This window comes from Stegodyphus dumicola, chromosome 9, assembly GCF_044657685.1.
Source record: "Stegodyphus dumicola isolate Sdum_Otavi_A_Nest chromosome 9, ASM4465768v1".
Classification (NCBI taxonomy): domain Eukaryota; kingdom Metazoa; phylum Arthropoda; class Arachnida; order Araneae; family Eresidae; genus Stegodyphus; species Stegodyphus dumicola.
In genome coordinates, this window is record NC_140776.1 from 190362628 (window position 1) to 190384213 (window position 21586).

The 21586-nt window shown below is 32.6% G+C and overlaps 1 protein-coding gene across 1 annotated transcript in view; it reads right to left on the bottom strand.

Annotated features, from left to right (window-relative positions):
* LOC146995595 (uncharacterized) overlaps window positions 1-21586 on the bottom strand; it is a 169624-nt gene that overhangs the window by 90174 nt on the left and 57864 nt on the right. Inside the window, exons 15-22 of the mRNA XM_085824480.1 lie at window positions 20617-20847; window positions 15753-15806; window positions 15553-15603; window positions 14432-14482; window positions 13443-13499; window positions 12376-12459; window positions 11199-11252; window positions 7716-7822 (exon numbers count right to left, since the gene is read on the bottom strand). Coding sequence (XP_085680606.1) covers window positions 7733-7822; window positions 11199-11252; window positions 12376-12459; window positions 13443-13499; window positions 14432-14482; window positions 15553-15603; window positions 15753-15806; window positions 20617-20847 — 672 coding nt within the window. The 3' untranslated portion in view covers window positions 7716-7732. The remainder of the gene's footprint in view (window positions 1-7715; window positions 7823-11198; window positions 11253-12375; window positions 12460-13442; window positions 13500-14431; window positions 14483-15552; window positions 15604-15752; window positions 15807-20616; window positions 20848-21586) is intronic.

A 21586-nucleotide genomic window follows, 5' to 3' on the forward strand; every position in this document is an offset into this window, starting at 1 on the left:
ACATGCATATTTATGCGAAGCTGTAATGAAAATTCCGTCACACGTCAGCTCATCTCAGCTCGATCCAGAGTGGCACCTATCAAGCTGATTTCCATAGCTCGACTAGAGCTCTTAGCTTGTACGATTGGTGCTAGACTGGCACTTCATGTTAAGGAAGATTTGAGACTAGAAAGCTTGCCTATTTATTATTGGAGTGATTCTATGGATGCATTATTTTGGATAAAAAAGAATGAAAACTGGGCCGTTTTCGTTCACAACAGAGTGAAAGAAATCCATACTCTAACTAATCCAAACGACTGGAATTATATTCCTGGAATGCTAAATCCAGCGGACCTCCCTTCCCGAGGATGCAGTCCGGAAACCTTAGTCAAATCGAAATGGTGGGAGGGTCCCGATTGGTTGAGAAATGATCCTGAAAAATGGCCTACCTCTGAAATTGTACTGAATTTTGACATTATATAAATGCTGAAAGAAAGAAGACAATAATTTCGGCAATTAATTCGAATGCTATGACTGAAGTTAATTTTGATAAGATTTCTTCATACAATACCATTCTAAAGATAATATCTTGGAACTTCCATTTTTTTAAAAATGTCAGACTAAGTCCTAATGAAAGAACTTTTGGAACAATTACAGCGGAAGAAATTAAAGGAGCTGAATTAACTCTTTTGAGATCAGTGCAGAGTGAATCATTTTCTGGATCAGATGACAAAAGATTACGTGTGCTTCAACCAATGATTGATTCTAACGCAATCCTTAGGGTTAAAACCAGAATTCTGAGAAGAGATAATACAGAAAATTTTCGATTTCCTATTATTCTTCCTTCAGATCATCCTATTGTAGTAAAATTAATTAGAGCTAAACATGAAATGAACAATCTTGCAGGAGTACAATTTTTAATATCCACTTTACGAGAACAATATTGGATTTTGAAAGCACGAAAGACTGTCAAGAAAGTCATAAGAAGCTGTGTTGTATGTCAGAGGTTCGATACTAGTTCTTCGAAAACACCCAGTGCTCCTCTCCCTGAAGATCAAGTAAGAGAAGCAGCAGTCTTTGAGATTGTAGGTGTTGACTTGACTGGACCTTTGATATTGAAGGGAAATCAAAAATCATGGATAGTGATTTTTACCTGTGCTGTTTTTCACGCAGTACATTTGGAATCGATTTTCTCGCTATCAACTGAAAGTTTTCTGCAAGCGCTGAGACGTTTCATTGCTAGACATGGAAGACCCCACACCGTCTATTCCGACAACGGAACAAATTTAAAAGGAAGTGATAGATTATTCAAAAGCTTAAATTGGGAAAAATCTTAGAACAAGCTAGTATCCACAGGATCACATGGAAATTTCTTCCGCCATCAGCTCCCTGGTGGGGAGGATGGTGGGAGCGATTAATAGGAGTCCTGAAAAGAATACTTCACAAAGTTTTAGGATGATCATCTCTGAATTATGAAGAAATGATAACAATTTTGTGTGACTGTGAAGCAATAATGAATAATCGTCCATTGACGTATGTCTTGGAAGATGTTTAAGATTTATCTCCGATCCCACCTTCCATGTTTCTCCATGAGATTCGACAAATTGGAGTTCCTGATCTGGATAATATAGATGCGAAATCTTTAAACAAAAGGCTTATTTATCGACAAAAACTTTTACAAGATCTACGTAAAAGATTTCGAATCGAATATCTCGAACAGTTAAAAATTATGAACATACAAAAGCTTCACAACCTCTGAAAATAGGAGATCTTGTTTTAGTGTGCGATGATAATAAGAAGCGAACAGACTGAAACATGTAATCCTTATCTTTGTGTTATATATATATTTTATTCTGTAATTGTAAATTAAATATCTTATTATCTTAGAAGCCTCTCTGTGAGTAGTGTACAGATTCTGTGAGTAGTGTACAGATGTACTTAAGAAAAATACTCCCGGATATGCCTTTGGAGAAGAAAGAAGATCGATTAAAAGGTAAGTCTTTCTACCTGTTATTTTCTAAGAGTTAGTAACATTAAGAGTAATATCGAACATCCAACCAAACAACTGTATTCCTCAGTATCATGAGATTTTGTCCCTGTGAGTGTCACAGTGCTCAGAAGAATGGAACTCGACACTGTGCCTGTAATAGCAACGTAAATAATGAAGGACGTATTTTCTTTTAACATCTTGCAGTGTGATCTGCACAAGAAGTGCAGTATATCAGTTCCATTGCACTGAGATTTTATTGAACCCACTGCAAGACTGCATGCTACAGCAGTTTGTCCAGTATTTATTCTTATGGATAATTATGAATGTCCGCATAAACCAAAATTTCTGAATGAGTACCTCAAACATAAAAACACTGCTCACAGGAAGTGGTCATCCAATTCACCTAACTTGAATCCATGTTAAAAATCTTTAGAATGTGTTAGATGCACTGCTTTTACTAACAGGTTCCTCTAACTATGCTCAAGAAGCTTAAAAATTGAACTATTAGAAAAATGGCAGTTATTGCCTTATGACAGCTCCATATAGATTACCATTTCAAAACTTAAATAAAGGTCAGAAGTGACATCCTTCATTACGATTAGTTTTACTTCTTTACATTCTTTATAGTTAATTTTACCTACATAACATGATATAAAAAATAGAAATAAATAGTCACAAATATACCTAATTATTCACTGTTTATTACCATTTAGCAATAATGAAAAAATTGCATAATGTTAGCATAAATTTAGGTATTTTGCATAATGAAACTCGAAAGGCATACGAAACGAACGTGCGCCAAGGTATATATTGGCGAGAGAAAGTAAAGCTCGTGTGCAATGCAGTATATTTGATTTTCACCCTAGCTACTTGTACCTGGCCAAAGGTCTAATCCAGTAGTACTTTCTTCTCTTTCAGGTACGATGGCAAAGTATATTCTTGTTTATTTTTCTTATTGCATAATATAGGTAAGCCTGATGATATTTAGTACTGATGATGATTCTCTGTAAGTTATTCTTTTCAATACTTCAGTGTTTTAATGTCTGTGAAGATTATTACTTTTTGTTATGCTTAAGTTAAGCAGAATTATCCTATTTTATTAAAATAAATATTTCGTAGTTAATCTTTTGACTTATGATTCTTTAATTCTGTGCTTGAGGAAACGTACTCATTACGCCTTCAGTGCTAATGCACAACCAACAAGTGATTATGAGACTGAGAAATTGAAATTTTGTAATGTTGTAAGATTCCAGGGGCATAAAGTGTTAAAACTCTTTGTTGAAAATACTAGTTACAAAGTTTATAAGAATAATTGTAACAAGTAATAATGTCTATTCTAAAAGAATCAATTTGGATAGAAAAATTAACAGATGAAAATTATTCAGTATGGAAATTTAAAATAAAACAACTTCTAATAAAAGAAGGTTTAGATGATGTTGTATTCGAAGAAAAACCGGAAACTGATACTGATATTTGGTTAAAGAATGATCGTAAAGCTAAAGCTTTAATGTGTCTAAACATTTCGGATTCGCAAATTATCCATGTTTTACATAGTAAATCTGCAAAAGAAGTTTGGCAGAAGTTAAAATGTGTCCATGAACGTGTAAATTTAACAAATAAGTTATTTCTTCTTAGAAAACTATATTCCATTAGATATAATGAAAGTTCTAAAATGCAGGAACATATCAAAGGAGTACTAGAATTGGCTGAAAAGCTGTGTAGTATAGGTGAAGAAATTAAAAAAAATAACTTAACAGCAATACTACTATGTTCTTTACCAAATTCATACAACTCCTTAATAACTGCAATAGAAAGTAAATCGGAAGCTGAATTGTCGCTAGAATATGTTAAAAACAAACTAATAGATGAGTATTGTAGACGTGTGGAAACTAAGAAAGTTCAAAAGTACGATTCAGTTGCTTTAAAAAGTAAAAGCGAAAATAAACCAAAGTATGTTACACAATTTTGTACTTATTGTAAGAGAAATAATCATACGATAAGTGACTGTTTTCATTTAAAACGCAACGCTAGAACTTCCCCGAAAACAGATGTAAATAATAGTAAAATAAGAAATTATTCTCAAAATTATAAAAGTAATGCATGCCAAATAGCAAATACGCAAAGTGTAGAAAACATAACAAAACTTAAAGAAAATAAGTATCTTAAAAGTATAGAAACTGAAAATACACAGATTCAGTTTAATCAAGTTCTAAAAGTGGAAAATAAACATGAAAACACGCAAACGCAAGAATGGGTTATCGACTCAGGAGCCTCAACTCATATGACAAGTGATAAAAAATTTTTCTCTCAGTTAAATGACTCTAAAATTGGAAAATGTATTGTATACCAGGTTTAGATAGTAATTTACTTTCTGTTCAATCTGTTACCAATAAAGGTTGCATTGTTACATTTGATAGTAATAAGTGTTACATAAAGCGTAACAATATACTCGTAGCCGACGGCAACGCTCAGCAAGGTTTATATAAATTGACCGTAAACCCTATTGATGAGAAAGCATACTTAGCTAATAATGTTTCATGTTCAAATACGAACTGTATACTAAAATGGCATCAAAGATTAGGCCACAGAAATATAGATGCCATAAAAACACTTGAGAAAAATGATTTGGCAGACGGCATTAAACTTGGCAAATGCACTCATAGTGTGGAATGTTCTACTTGTGTAAAAGCGAAGCTAACTGAAACACCTTATCCCAAAACTAGTTTTAGATCTAAAAATCCACTGGATTTAGTGCACACAGATGTGTGTGGGCCAATTGAAGTCAACAGCTTAGGAGGGAAAAGATATTTTGTAACTTTCATTGATGACTATTCGCGTTATACTCAAATTTATTTTATTACTTCAAAAGATGAAGTATTCGAGAAACTTAAACAGTATGTTGCATCGACAACAAATAAATTTAGAAAGAAAATAAAGGTTCTCAGATCCGACAACGGAACAGAATACTGTAACGAAAGTACTGAAAATTATTTAAAGAAACTCGGCATTTTTCACCAAACTTCGGTTCCTTATTGTCCGGCACAGAACGGCGTCGCAGAAAGGAAAAATCGCTCTTTAATAGAAATGACTAAAGCTATGCTAATAAACTCTAAATTACTGAAAGGATTCTGGGCTGAAGCAGCAGCTACTGCTGCATATCTTCAAAATAGGTTACCAACTAAAGCCACAGATAGAACACCATATGAATTGTGGAATGGTAGAAAACCAAACTTAAGTCACTTACGAGTATTTGGCTGTACAGCATTTTACTATGTGAACAAACAAAAACGGCGTAAATTCGACAACAGAGCTGAAGAAGGAATATTCGTAGGATACGATTTACGAAGTAAGGGGTACAGGATTTATGTAGGTGGAAGAAAAATAATAGTAAGTAGAACTGTTAAATTTTCAGAAAACGCGTCTTTACCTGACAAACTTGCAGAAAATAATGCTGAAGATTTAGAATTAATTCAGTTCAATAACTCGCAAGATGATGAAGAAAATAATGAAGAAACATCTCTTGGCGATGATTTTACAGAAGATTCAAAAAGTTCCAAAGAGTTAATTAAATGTGAAAAAAATGTAGAAAGAAGGGTTTCTAGCAGACCAAAGGGGTCCCACCGGAAAGATTCTCTTATAAAGCAGAAGACGAAGAATCAATCTCACTTAAAATTAAAAATCCAGAAAGCTTTGAAGAAATTCTAAACTTACCAAAACGTGAACAAGAAGCTTGGATCAAGGCTATGCAAGAAGAAATACATTCTCTTAAAGAAAATGAAACCTATAAACTTACAGAATTACCACCAGGAAAACATGCAGTAGGCAGCAAATGGGTGTTTAAGACAAAATATGATGAAACTGGTAAAAATATAAAATACAAAGCACGCTTAGTAGCCAAAGGATTTACTCAAAAATACGGCAGTGATTATGATGAAACTTTTTCACCAGTAGTGAAACACACTACGATAAGAGCTTTCTTAGCATGGGCAGCGTATAATAATGCCAAGGTACATCAACTAGATGTTAAAACAGCTTTTTTGTACGGCAACTTAAATGAAGAAATATATATGGAACAACCAGAAGGATTCGTGGTTCCGGAAGAAAGTCATAAAGTTTGTAAATTACAGAAGTCGATTTATGGTCTCAAACAAGCAGCTAGGTGCTGGAATGCAGAAATTGAAAATACACTGAAGAATCTGGGGTTCAGTCAAAGCAAAGCAGATCCGTGTCTTTTCACAAAAGTGGTTCGTGATAAAAGAATTAATTTAATAGTGTATGTTGATGACATCCTAATAAGTTCTACAGAAGAAGGACTAATTCTTAAAACAATTAATGATTTAAAGAAATGTTACCAAATAACGCATTCTTGGTGAAGCTAAATATTTCTTAGGCATGGAAATAAATCGCAAGGAAGATGGAAGTTATCTCTTATCACAGAAAAATAAAATAAATCAACTTGTCAAGCAATTTCAACTTGAAGAAGCGAAACACGCTAGCACACCAATGGAAACGAACTATTATAACCTAAACAAGGAAGAAAATCTCCTAACTTCAAATGATAAATTTCGCCAAGCTATTGGAAGTCTTTTGTATATATCGTCTATCACAAGACCAGATATCACAGCTTCGACTCACATACTCAGCAGAAGGTGTAATAATCCACGTCAAAAGGACTGGAATGCTGTTAAAAGAATCATTAGATACTTAAACATGACAAAGAACCTATCCTTTCAAATTTCGTCGAGTGAAGAACCTAATATTACAGTTTATTCAGATGCTGATTGGGGACAAGATATTGAAGATAGAAAATCTACATCAGGAAGTGTTATTTTATTAGGAAGGAACTGTATTTCATGGTTTTCAAGAAAACAAACTTGTGTTTCTTTATCCTCAACAGAAGCTGAATATGTTGCACTATCGCAAGCTACGCAAGAACTATTATGGCTATTAAAATTAACAGAAGATTTCAATCTACCCCAAACTCTACCGATAAAGGTATTTGAAGATAATCAGTCTACTATAAGACTTGTAGAATCTGAAAAATTCAGTTCACGCACAAAATATATTGATACAAAAGTTCGTCATATACGCGACTTGAATAACAAAGGAATAGTAAAACTTGCTTATCTTTCAGCAGAGGAAATGGTTGCTGATATTATGACTAAACCAATTCCTAAAGCTAAATTTCAGTTTTGCAGGAATGAATTACAATTGGTATGAGTTTCATTAGCAAAACAGGGGCAATGTTAGCATAAATTTAGGTATTTTGCATAATGAAACTCGAAAGGCATATGAAACGAACGTGCGCCAAGGTATATATTGGCGAGAGAAAGTAAAGCTCGTGTGCAATGCAGTATATTTGATTTTCACCCTAGCTACTTGTACCTGGCCAAAGGTCTAATCCAGTAGTACTTTCTTCTCTTTCAGGTACGATGGCAAAGTATATTCCTGTTTATTTTTCTTATTGCATAATATAGGTAAGCCTGATGATATTTAGTACTGATGATGATTCTCTGTAAGTTATTCTTTTCAATACTTCAGTGTTTTAATGTCTGTGAAGATTATTACTTTTTGTTATGCTTAAGTTAAGCAGAATTATCCTATTTTATTAAAATAAATATTTCGTAGTTAATCTTTTGACTTATGATTCTTTAATTCTGTGCTTGAGGAAACGTACTCATTACGCCTTCAGTACTAATGCACAACCAACACATAAAATAAAATGCATAAATTAAATGAAGCTTACATGAGAATGAGGTTCTTTTAAAACCTAGTCCCAGGGCCCTGACGTTTCGCTTGGGACCTTGTCACCGGACCCTGGGACTTGGACATCGACCTCGTCCAGGGTCGGCGCTGTAATAAAATTTTTAAATTAGAAATAAAATCTTTTAACATGAAGTTCAAGCAAAAAGTTGCATTCAGGAACATTAAAAAATTTAACACTAGAACACTAAAAACATATATATAAGCATAAAGAACAATGTATTAATTGATTTAATGCCACAAAAATTTGGCAATATGCAATAAATAAGACTCGGGAAGGTTTTTTTAAATGCAGGACAGCTCTCCAATTATCCAGAGTGCCAATCCTTTCCATGGCATGGAAAATTAAAATTAGATGGCAATTCATTGACAAGCTGTAATTTTTCCCACTATTTAATGGCACTTTATTTTAACATGCAAATTATTATTGCCTTATAATGTAACAGCTCAGCCTAACGTAATCACATATTATCCTTTCAAACATAACACTGTTGCCAAGCAGCATAATTTAACACCAAGTACAGATAAGGATGACGTTATAATATCTGTGCTTTCATTTGATGTAAGCATAATTTTTGATGAGCCCCCTTTTGTTTTACAAAATTAGCTCTAGAAATCCATTAGTGACTGCATTCTATTTCTTAAACAGACGGTTGACAAAATGTTAATAGATTGGGACAGTTGCTTGCAGGAATACTAAACAAAGCTTTCAGTAAAATCAGAAGGCCCAACAAAATAGTAGAAATCGATGAAAGCCTTTTTACAAAGTAGGTCAAATACTATCGCAGCAGTGATTATTTGGAGAATTATGCAATGGGACTTACATATGTTTTATTATAAGAGTTGCCAGGGCTCTTCTCGGGTGTTATGGGGCCCTAGGCAAAACATAGAAAAGCCCCCCTCCCTGAGACTGTGAAAATTGACTGAAAGGCATGCTTTCCAGAAGAGAAAAATTCATTGGCATGCGTAATGTATGCAGTTCGTCGGAAAATGCCACTAGTCTGGACATTTCCTGACCTTTCGTGGACGCCGCGGGAAGACATAAATGGGGATTTTATCACTATATATGTCATACATAATATTATATGAATATGCCAGAAGAATCTACTCTATTGTGTACTGATGATGCAAGTAACTTAGTATTACCTAATATAGCATTATAGGCTAGTATGCAATTAATTCAAACCTTAATGTAAAAACACTTTGTATCAGGGCTTAATTTCTAAAATTAGATGTGCCGAAGCCCTATGCAAGGCCATCAGGAAAGAGGAACAAAAGTAAATAAATAAATATAAAGGCCCTTAAAAATCATTAATAATTAAAAAATTAAAGTTAATTATTACCAGATTAATAAATTATTAAATAAGTATTAATAATTTTTAATTAATATTAACAATAATTATTCCTATTGTTATTTAATTAATAATTGTTGTTCAATTAATTAATGATTAATTATTATAATTCATTAAAATAATAAAAGAGTAAAGTAATTAAATGATTAGAATTAAATAAAATGTACAGAGCTAAATTAAAATTAATAAGCGATTTTTAATATTCTTTTGCTACAAATAAAATTTTCGAGATCAGATTTCTACTGAAATTGTTCTTTATCTGCATACAAGAAGTGCCGGACCCTTATTATTTAGGGTTCCAGTGCACTCCGTCTAGAATTATGATTTATCCCCAAAACTAAGAAGTACAGAAGGCAGGCTCTGGCACAATTTAAGTGCTGCCTTGTATATGTGCATGTAAATGTATAATAATTATTTTATTTGTATACCTACATCATGTTACAGGACTCAGGAAACTGAGTATCACCTAATTTATTATGTACATGTATGTAAGCATTGGAGCCCGATATGCAATTCAAACCTTAATGGGAAAACACACTGTGTAATTTTATTCTTGCAAAATCTTTTATTAAGTCTGTATAATCAAGATTGTCGATGACTTTGTGCTCGATTGATATTAACGCTCTTGCGTCATGCTTGTTTGCTGGTCACTTCATAGTCAGCTTGAGCTTTGAAAAGCTGCATTCAGCAGACGTGACAGTTACTGGAAATGTCAAAGTGACAAGCAATGCAACAGAGACGTTTGGGAAAGAATCTAGCAAAATGTTCTCGTATATGAACTGCAGACTTTTAAAAGCACCAGTACTTTGTTGCACTAAACCTGGTAAGTTGCCCAATTCAGCACATATATCATGAGCATCAACATTCAACCCAGTAATTTCATCTGTTAAGATATCGCTGAAAACATCACAACACTTCATCAGGTCAGTTTCGCCCATTTGCTGAATTATGGTTGGCATGTTTAGCATATTTAGCCGATATTTTGGGAAAGTTACATGAATAAAATTTAGGATAGCAAGGACAATGTGTTAATTTATTTACCAATAAATGCACTGATAAAAAACTCGAGCTAATAATTTAAGAAATATATAATAATATTTTAAACATTTTACCATATTTTAGAAAATTTTCTAATCGAAAATAATTTGAAATAAAAGAATTAATGTCTGACATTAAAAGTAATTGTTTTTAATTGATAAATAATTTCAACATGTATTTTCCCAAGGATTATGAAAAAGAAAATTTTGCTCAAATGTACCTGAAATTTTATCTCGTTTGGAAAAAGAACAATTGAGAGAAATTTTCTGTGGTCAAACTCTAACTGAAGATTTCAAAAATAGCACATTTGTTAACTTTTGGCTGAACTGAAAAAAAGAATTTAAAGGCATTTTCAAATAAAGCTATTAAATTTATACCGCCTATTTATTATGCACAACCTATTTGTGGGAACAAAGATTTTCTTCCATGTTAAATTTGAAAAATAGATACAGAATAAAATCATAAGTGGATCCTAATTTATGGTTAAAAACTAAGTAAAATAAGACCAGGCATAAAGAGATTCAAATATTTTAAGCACAGCCAAATTTCAGACTAAATTTTAAAATTAAAGCTATTAGAGGAAATTTTGATAATTAAAATCATAACCAATTTTTAATCTAATATTTCTTATGTGTGCATATGAAATACATACAGCCAATAGGGCCAATAGGTACATAAGTTTTTCAGTTTTTGTTTAGATGGTACACGTTAGTGAAAAGCTTGAGAACCACTGAATAAACACAAACAGATGATCGATTTTAAATAATAAACTTTCAATCACAACAATTACTCATCATAACTACTCCTTAAATCAACACCGAAGATATATGAGTCGGAGAATAAATCAGACCAAGCACAGCAGCGATGGAGCATTAAGTGTTTCTCACGCATCTTGAAAATATCCGTTAAAGCTAGAAATTTGGGCATGCAGTTGGCGAGTAACAAAAACAAGTTCCTTCAGTATCTCCTCACTTCAAACAAACGACACTTAACTAACTTTTGGAAATTACAGGTACTGATGTCTACTAAAACCACTGAAACTAAATAACTACGTATGATAAATCAATAAAACTTACAGGCGGTTTGCGCCGAGGCGGAAGGCGCCGACGCCGACTGGAACTCACAGACTCCTGCAAAAGAAACAAACATATTTAGAAGCTTTTAATAGTTTAGTGCACATATTCTAAATATTTCTTACATTCGAATCAGGTAGGGAAAATCTTGAGATAACTGTACACCAGTTTTTAGGAGGTACGGACATTAAATAGAATTAATCTAAATTATAAAAAACTATGAGTTGTTGCATGTGAATTTCTAAGCTTCTTCAAACAAATCTGTGTATGTTGGATTTTGAAAGGGGAATGAAAACTGGAGTCTGATGAATGGGACATTACTTTGATACTGTTTTCGATACTCATTCTGTATTACTACACCACTCAAATTAAGCATGAAGCATTCAAATAGGAAACACACCTGGAATTCTGCATGCTTTAAATTGAAATATATTGTGTTAAAGAGGTACCAGATATATATCCATGAGATCAGTGCAGAAAAAAGACCTATAGATTTTTTTATAAGCAGTAAATAATCAAGAAAAATATCCTTCGTGTCTTTCATGTTTAATTTTTCTACTCTTTAAATATTACACTGTAGAGGATGAGAAAGGCAGTTCCGCGAACAACTCATTATGTCAGTCATCACTTAAAGTCTGATATGGGGCATAAACTCTGTTAGAACATGGAACAAAGTTAAATCATTTTCCAAGCTGCTGACAGCTAGCTTCACAACAGTGTAAGATATTTTCTTGACCTGAGATATTTTCTTGACTTGATGTAAGTCCTATGGACTGACATTTTTATGCATCTTTAGAAGAAATTATGAGGCTATTATTTTATGTTTCTTTACTGCTACATTTTGCTATAGTATGAAGAACTTACCCATAAATGTCTCAAAATTATCTTCTATAAAAAGAAATGATTCATTGCAATAACCATAAAAGGTGTTACTTAATTTTTACATTATTTAAACATTTACACATATAATGCTCCCCGAAAAGGCATTAACTTCAACTGGTAAATTAAAACTAAAAACAGATGTCTAATAAAAGTTCCTACACTAAGCTGACTACTGATAAAAAAAAGCTAATAACCAAGTTAAATAAAATTTTAAGAAAACTTCAATTGAATTATGAATTTGAATGACAGATACTTAATCATTCTCTTTATAATATATATGAAAATTCACAAAACTTACGTTAAGTGCGCAAGGTGGTGCAGGTGGAGGAGATGCAGGAGGAGATGGAGGAGGAGGTGGAGGTGGGACAGTTGATGCCACATTCTGTAAAAGCAAAACAAACATACTTAGAAACTGTCAATACTTAGTAACACATATTCCAAGTATTCCTTAAAATTTACAATCGGATGTCAAACATCTTGAAAAAGCAATATGAGAGTTTTTATGAAATACTGAAATCAAGTAAAAACTAATATAAATTATCAAACAGTTCCGTTTTGCCGGATGTGAATTTTCAAGCTTTCACAGACCTTTTTTTTTTTACAACTGCAGCTACATCTTGCTGGTGCTGTTTTCCATTCCACACAGGAGGTCAAAATAAAGTTGATATGTTTTTGGACTCGCAGTCATCAAGTTTCTGGGCCAAAGGTTTTGAAAAACTACCAAAACATTGGCATAAAATAATGGATTTAGGTGGTGGTTACTATCTGCACTAAAGACACCGCTGTCATGTTTTTTTAATGCAATTAAGAACGTTTTTTTGATGGAAAACTTTCTTTAAGATCAGGCACATTTCAACAATATAATTCCATGACAATACTATAAGAAATGAAATTCTGAAATACTGTACGAAACATATATTATATGACATTTGAAACATTTACTATATAACTGAGAAAATATAATTGCTATTGCAACACTGAAATAAGAGCAAGAAAACAATACTTAAAAGAACAGCAGCAATCATTTAACATAGTACCAGACATTTCCAAATATAAGCCGACCTGCATACAATCCAGACTTTGCAAAAATTCAGTCAAAATTGAAGACACATATGTGCAAATTTTAAATCTTTCAGATGCATTCCTTATTAAAAATAATATGATGTGAACACGACTCTCTTGTATGGAGTATTTATACACACTTTTAATGCATTTCAATTTATACTTAATTCCTCAAATTTGAGATATATTTTCATTCATTTAATTCAGTTCTCACTCCGTGACAAGAGAAAAATATGTAAAAACTCAAAATTCCTTCATTAAAAATTGAAAAATATGAAAAAACATAAATTTCATTTGTCTTACCCGAAATGGCATCCCTGTCCCACAAGCTCTCGTCATCGACCTCGTGACTGGGCAGTGCTGAAACAAAAATTTTTAATTAGAAATATAATCTTTGGAAATTCAAGCAAAAAGTTTCATTCATAAACAATAAAAAATTTGGCAGCATACAATAAATAAAACTGGACATAGTTTGTCAGCTCTTTGGTTACCCAGGTAACCAACCCTTTGAGAATTAAAATTGAGGCATTGAGAATTAAAATTAGACGGCAATTCATTCACAAGCTGGCAAAAGTTTTCACTATTTACTAATATTTTATTAACTTTTTTCTATTATTAGCAAGCAGATTATTATATCTTAACTAAGTAAGCTTTTGTTTGTGGGAAAGAAGCATAAAAACATAAAGGGGGGGGGGAAACTTGATCAAAGCCACAGATTTCATAACCCTCCAATGTCACAGTATTTGCTTATAAAGGATAATTTTAAGTTTTAATGTTTTGGCAACAATGATATTTTTTCTTAGATTGTAAAAGATTGAGTTAACAAATGTGTCTGGCATCTAGAGAGATTGTTATGATTTTGATAAACAGTGTAAGGCTTGTTGTGATTAATCTCATAAAGTGTTCTCTTTATGTATTAGTATAATGTGTTTTTTTATGAGAAGTACATAATTCTTAGAAAATATAATCTACATGCCAACTTCACACCAACACGACAACAATAGAAAACGTAACTATTTTATGACAGTTATAGCATACATATAGAATTATAAATATCAGGTTTTTAAGAAAAGTTTCCCGCCATTGCAAATATCATCTGTGCCATCAGTTTGCATTGGCATATTTAATCATATTTTGTCGTACAATTTTTCGCATTTGAATGAAAGAGACTTGCTTTAGTATACTGTGTTGTGAAATACGTAAAAAAATATCGTTATCATTAAATACAAGGAGCATAAAATGCTACCGGATTAGAACCATCATTTACGTTCAATTCTGTTGAAAAAACTTACTTGAGGCACTGGGCTCAAAGACTCCACCCTCTTCCTCTTCTTCCTGTTGCCCTATAAAAGTAACAAATATATTTAGACACAACTATAAGAATACTTAACGCACATATTACAAATATTTCTTACATTTATAATTACATATGAAAACCTTGAGATTACAGCATGTCATTTATGTTTATGCTGCTATATTAAGATTCTATTTGAAAATAAATGAAATTTCAAAATTTTATTAAATTTACTTTCTCAATTTTCGAAAAGCATTTTGATGTCATAATGGTAACTGCCTACAAATCATAAAATCACACATTTGTACTGCCATTTCAAAACTGAGTTTCTTTTACTAAGAGAATGGCATGCAAAATACATACCTGAATCACAAAACTAAATAAAACAAATGAATTCATAATTTTAAATAAATAATGTTAAACTATTAGAATCTATAAAAGCAACATTTTGAAAACTCCCACCACATAGAATTATGCAGTTTTTAATTACAGTTAAAAACATGATTCCATAATCTTCGAGATAAGTATGTTCAAGGTATGATGGAAATTGTTAAGATTTAGTTTCGTATAGCCAACATTATTTTTCAAAATATGTTGTGAAATACAATATATGTAAACTTTTACAATGGAAATATAAACAGAATAAATATTGTGGAAAAATAATTACTTCTTAAGGATCTGCATACATTTGCAGAACCTTACTACATATTAACATACTGTAGAATTACACTTATTTTGGATAAAATGAGATGCTGTATGGATTCTAAAGAAAAAAATTTAGCATCTAGCAGTTTAGACACACAAATTTGTAGAAATCCCCATTAATGATGCTTCAGGTTTCTAAACAACATGTACAGTTAAACTCTACTTTTGTGGTCACACAGAGAGATATTTATACAAAAAATGGAATAGTATTGAAGATTAATGCAGTTTTAGCGTCAAAAATTCAAATTCACATTGGTGTGTTTAATATATTTTGTCAAACAATTTTGGGCATTAAGAGTGTGTTGTGAAATATGTAAAAAAAAAAATATCGTTCTCATTAAATAAAAGGTGTCTAAAATGCTGCCAGATTAGAACCACCATTTACTTCCAATTCTGCTGCAAAAAATAACTTACTTGAGGCATTGGGACAGGAGACTCTGTCCTCTTCCGCTTCTTCCTATTGCCCTATAAAAGTAGGAAATATATTTAGAAACAACTAACAGAATAGTTACTGCACATATTACAAACATTTCTAACATTTGCAATCACATATCAAAACCTGGAGATATTTAATCATTCTTTTTTAAATATATATAAAGATACACAAAACTTACTTCAGGCAGGCAAGGAGGTGAAGGAGGGGATGCAGAAGTTGGGGATGCCACACACTGTAAAAGTAACAAATATATTTAGAAACTTTCAATAGTTAGTGCACATATTACAACTATTTCTCACATTTACAAACTATAAAAAATATGATGTGTACACCACATGACTTCCTTGTACGGAATCTTAAATTATACACATTTTTTCTTACATTTCATTTAAACTTACTAGATTGAATTAAACTTACTTCGCCGACAGCGCATGAACCACAATAGAATAAATGCATTCTTTAAAATTCACTTTGTTTACCATAGCAACACTCTGGCGCTAGATTTACTTAACAGTATTATATTTCGTTCATAGTATAACTCAGAATGCACAAAATTTATATCATTTAAAGAATTATCTAATCGTTGCCACATGTTCTATTCAAATACTATAGTAAAGCTAGAATGACGTATAAAATAAATTAAGCAAACAAAACAAAAAAGAAACAGTTTTTCACAGACGATTGAGTATTTCTCATTCAATTAATTCAGTTCTCACTTCACGAGAAGGCAAAAATACATAAAAACTCAAAATATCTATATTAAAAATTACGAAGTAAATCTTAAAAACTTATTTCCTCGAAAAAATTATAGAAAGGATTAAGCATGATTTAATTCGCAATAATAAATGAAGGCGTTATCTTTGTTGTTGCGAAGCTAAGTTTCTCTAGATTGGCAACAAATCCACTAACCTGCTGTTTCAAATGTAAACAAGCAATGGCACTTAAACAATTTTAAAATTGTTGATAATTCTAAAAATATTGCATGCAGATTTACTCAAGGCATAAAAACTTTAACCGGAAGATAAGAACAACATAATTCAATCATTTTTAAAGCAAATAATGTATAATTTACAAACATATAAGAGTAAAGAAACTGAGATCACTGAGCCGGGTAACAGAGTGGATATATATATAAATATATTTATATACATTTGTTGCGGCCGATTGCAACCAAAATACGAGATGCACATCTACATGTTATAGCAGTCCTATATACAAAATTTCAACGTTCTGAGGCTACTCGTTTTTGAGTTATGCGAGATACATATGTACGTACAGAAGCAACGAAAAATTCTCTTCAGAATTCATTTTAAAGCAGTTTTATAATTTTTTTGAAGGAAAAGAGTGTTTTATTCTGTCCTTACATACAGATATCACGGAAATACATTGTTAAATTGCATTTGAAAGAGGTCAAAATGGGATATTTTCGTTGAAATATGTTGCCTGAAAATTTTCATGATTACTTCCTTTTTACTTCGTACAGGGAAGTAAAAACCTTGAGATAACTGTATGACAGCCACGGGCAACTGGGTGCCTGCGAATCATTTAACATGTGCCACCTCTTTGCGATCACAATAAAAATGTTTTAGTTTTCAATAAAATTCTACATGAAAGTGTTCTTAATTTTAATGAAATAGGAATTGCACAGATACCAGCACAAAGCGAAATGTGACCGATCTCTTTTTCTATGTGCATATATCCAAATCCTTCTAAACTTTTCAAGTTGCAATGTCTAAAATCCTAAAGAAATATTACCCTTGCCAATTCTGTAACATTAAAAAGGCAGAAATATTTTGAAAAAAAAAATCAGAGGGAAAAAGTATAAAATCAATTTTATAGAGAAAACTGGACTACATGGGTTCTAAAGCGGAAAGCATTTATTGTCTTGTTAATTTTTCAGATTCAAAATATTGCATAATAAGTTGCTATAATCAAAAGTATTGTCACTTTATATGATAGCAAAAAATACAAATGTTTCATTTTAATGTTATTTTTTAAATACAATTTCAATATATTAGCATTATTTCAATGAAATTCATCAATGATATATTTTAAAAAAATATCGTCGAAAAATTACCAAATTTCCGAATTAAAAGTTTTCTACAGAAAATAATCTTAAAATCGACAAAATGTTCATAAGTCGCCAAACTTGGAACCGTTCAATTAAGAATTCACATTCCCAAACATAAAAAGTTGTTTAGAGCTCTTCATTAGAAAAAATGAAATAATTTCAAAAAGCATGCGTTTCACTTCTTGCTTAGAAACTTGAGTATCCCACCGTTTATATTAGAAATAGGAACAAATTATAATCCATGAACCTATTCACCCATTCAAAAGATAACTATATATCTCAGTGAAAGGCCAAAATATTTATTCAAAGTACTATTTCACATTCAAAATGGCAGTCCTGAAAACCAACAAATTTCAGATGATTAAAATTAAAGACCTCTTGCCAAATTTGGTTGAAATTAAGAACTTTTAAGGACTCTTAAGGACCGTACAAACCCTGGAGAAACATTCATGTGCACATATGCAAAATAATATATTTCCCTCCTAACTTTATTAAGAACGTTTTTTTAATGGAAAACTCCTTACAACCAGACACAATTCAGCAATTCCATGACAATACTAGAAGAAATGAAATTATGAAATATTGTACGAAATACAGATTATATGATATATGAAATAGTTACTAGGCAAAAATAAATGACAACAGAAAGTAGAATTGCTATTGCAACAGTGAAATGAGAGCAAGAAAACAATACATAAAGCAACAGCAGCAACCATTTAACAGACTACCAAACATTTCCAAATACACTGGTTTATCATAAATAAGGAAAAATTAAAAAAATCATGATTACTGAAAATGTTACATGTAGAATTTAATGAAACTTACTCACAATATACAACACATAGTAAGGTATCAAATAACATAAAAAGAAATTATCAGACAAATATGGTAGTATAGAAATTAGTACACGTATAAAATGAACAAATCGAAGATGTCAGTTTGCTATGCCTTCAGTATGGAATATGATCGCCTCTAGAAGCAATACAGCGATGTGTGATGCTTTCAATTACGCGGTCTATCATTTCCATAGGAAGCGAGAGCCATTGCTCTTACAAAGCAGTTGCAAGCGCGACAAGAGTCTGAGGGGGCAGATTGAGAGCAGCTAGATGTCTCCCTAAAGCATCACATATGTGCTCGATAGGATTCAAGCCCGGGGATTGAGCTGGCCAATCCATGCACATAATTGTTTCCTGTTGAAGATAATCATCTATGATGTGAGCCCTGTGTGGTCTTGCGTTGTCATCCTGCAACAGGAAAGCATCACCTATTGCCTCAGAATATGGGCGCACATAATCATCAAGGTTTCATCTCTATAAATCTGAGCATTCACGGTTCCCCTTGTAAAGACATGGAAGTCTGTGTGTCCACCCAAAAAGATGCCATCCCAAACATAGACACTGCCCCTTCCGTATGCATCTCTTTCACTGACGTTTGACAGATAATGGGTTCTAGGTTCTCTCCATATCAAATAACGCCTACTATCCCTTTCTAGACTAAACCTGGACTCATCCGTAAAGAAAACCGCCCTCCATTGATCAAGCTTCCAGTGGACATGTTGTAGTGACCACTGAAAACGGTTCCTCCTATGGCAAGACGTGAGCGGCACGCAAATAGTTGTTCGCCTCGCATACAGACCACCTTCGTGAAGCCTTCTACGCACAGTTGACGTTGACGCCAACCTTCCGGTGTCTGCAGCAAGGGAGGATCTAAGAAGAGTCGGAGTAGCGGTTCTATTCCTGCTTGCACATAATGTCGAATATCGGTCATCGGCGCTCGTCGTAGCAGTTGGCCGTCCTTGGCTGAACCTCCTAGATGCCGAATCTGTGGTTTGAAATTGCCTCCAAAGTCTATGAACCACAGAAGGACTCACATTTAACCATCTGGCCACTTTTGTTTGACTTTGTCCTGCCTCTAGTCTCCCAATGGCTCTCCATCGCAGTTCTGCAAGCAGACGATGCCTGGAGGTCATTGTTACGAATTGGCTATCTCAGATTTCTGATGTCACTGTCACAGTGAAATATGTGGGCTTGCTCTCAAACATGGACTTTTATGCTCCTCACAGATGAGGTATTCCGAAAGCAGCACCACTAATTTGCATATCGCAGTTTTACTCGGCAACACATTCAAATTTTACATGGTTTGGCTTATTTTTGCAAATTTTACACGGTTTGGCTTATTTTTGAGGGAGTTATCGCTATTTTTGTGATTTTTCCTTAATTTATGATAACCAGTGTATAAGCCAACCTGTAGATAGGCCAAGATTTTTTGTAAAAACACAATCAAAACTGAAGACACATATGTGCAAATTGCATCATAAATCAAGTTACATGACAAAAACAGCAAAATTCCTTCCCTGGCCTTTACCTGCACAACGTTTACCACAGATATACATACTTCCAGTTACAAAAATATTTTGACCCAAATATTCATGTTTTGGCCTTTTTAAATATAAAACATTATAACTTACAAAATATAACATTCTATACATTTTTCTGCCTTTTCTATTTAAGGAAAATCCTCATAAGAAATTCTGATGTGGACACCAAATGACTTTCTCATATAGCATATTACAGTATACACATTTTTTGCTACATATCATTTAAACTGAATTCCTTCAATTTGAGATATATTTCTCATTCAATTCAATTCTCACTTCGCGGCAACGCAAAAGTACATAAAAACTCGAAATATTTCCATTAAAAATTGAAAAATATGAAGCAAATTAAATTACATAAAATTAAATTTAATTAAATTTGTCTTAAAATTAATGATGCCCTCGTCCCAGGGACCTAACTTTGTGGCCTGGTCACTGGGACCTCATCACTGCCCTGATGACTCGCTGTAACAAAGCTTTTAAATAAGAAATAAAATCTTTTATATAAGTTATCTGGAATGGAACTATCATGACTAAAACAATTATTTAATTCTAGTTCTGTTGTAAACAATATATATGAAGATGTACAAAACTTACTTGGGACGGGAATGATGGCAGTGGTGTAGCGAGCGGGGAGCAAGGGGGTGTATGCTGCCTCGGGCGCTCCTCACACAGGGATGCCAAATGATCCCCAAACAAAAACCTCATAACATCACTTTGTTCGGGGGGATGCCAAAAAGGCATTTTGCTTGCTTCTCCACCGAATGATGGACCCGGATATGAGGAGGTGGATGGTGTGGAGAAAATCCTGCTTTTCTTTTTGTTGCCCTATAAAAGTAACAAATGTATTTAGAAACAACTATTAGAATAGCTAGTGCACATATTACAAATATTTCTCACATTTACAATCACATATCAAAACCTTGAGATTACAGCATGTCATTTATATTTATGCTGCTATGTTGAGATTCTATTTGAAAGTAAATGAAATTTAAAAAATTTATTAAATTTAATTTCTCTCAAAGTTTAGAAAAGCATTTTGATGTCATAATGGTAACTGCCCATAAATCATAAAATCACACATTTGTATGGCCATTTCAAAAACTGAGTTTCTTTTACTAAAAGAATGGTATGCAAAACACATGTCTGGATCACAAAACTAAATAACAGAAATGAATTCAAAATTTTAAATAAATATCGGTAAACTATTACAATCTATAAAAGCAACATTTTGAAATCTCCCACCACATAGAATTCTGCAGTTTTTAATTGCAGTTAAAAACATGATTGCATAAACTTCGAGATAAGCATGTTCAAGGTATGATGGAAATTCTTAAGATTTAGTTTTGTATAGTCAACAATATTTTTCAAAATATGCTGTGTCCAATATATAGAAACATTTACAATGTAAAAAATATAAGCAGAATAAATATTGTGGAAAAATAATTACTTCTTAAGGATCTGCCTTACTACATATTAACATACTGTAGAAATACACTTATTTTGGATAAAATGAGATGCTGTATGGATTCTAAAGAAAAAAATTTAGCATCTAGCAGTTTAGACT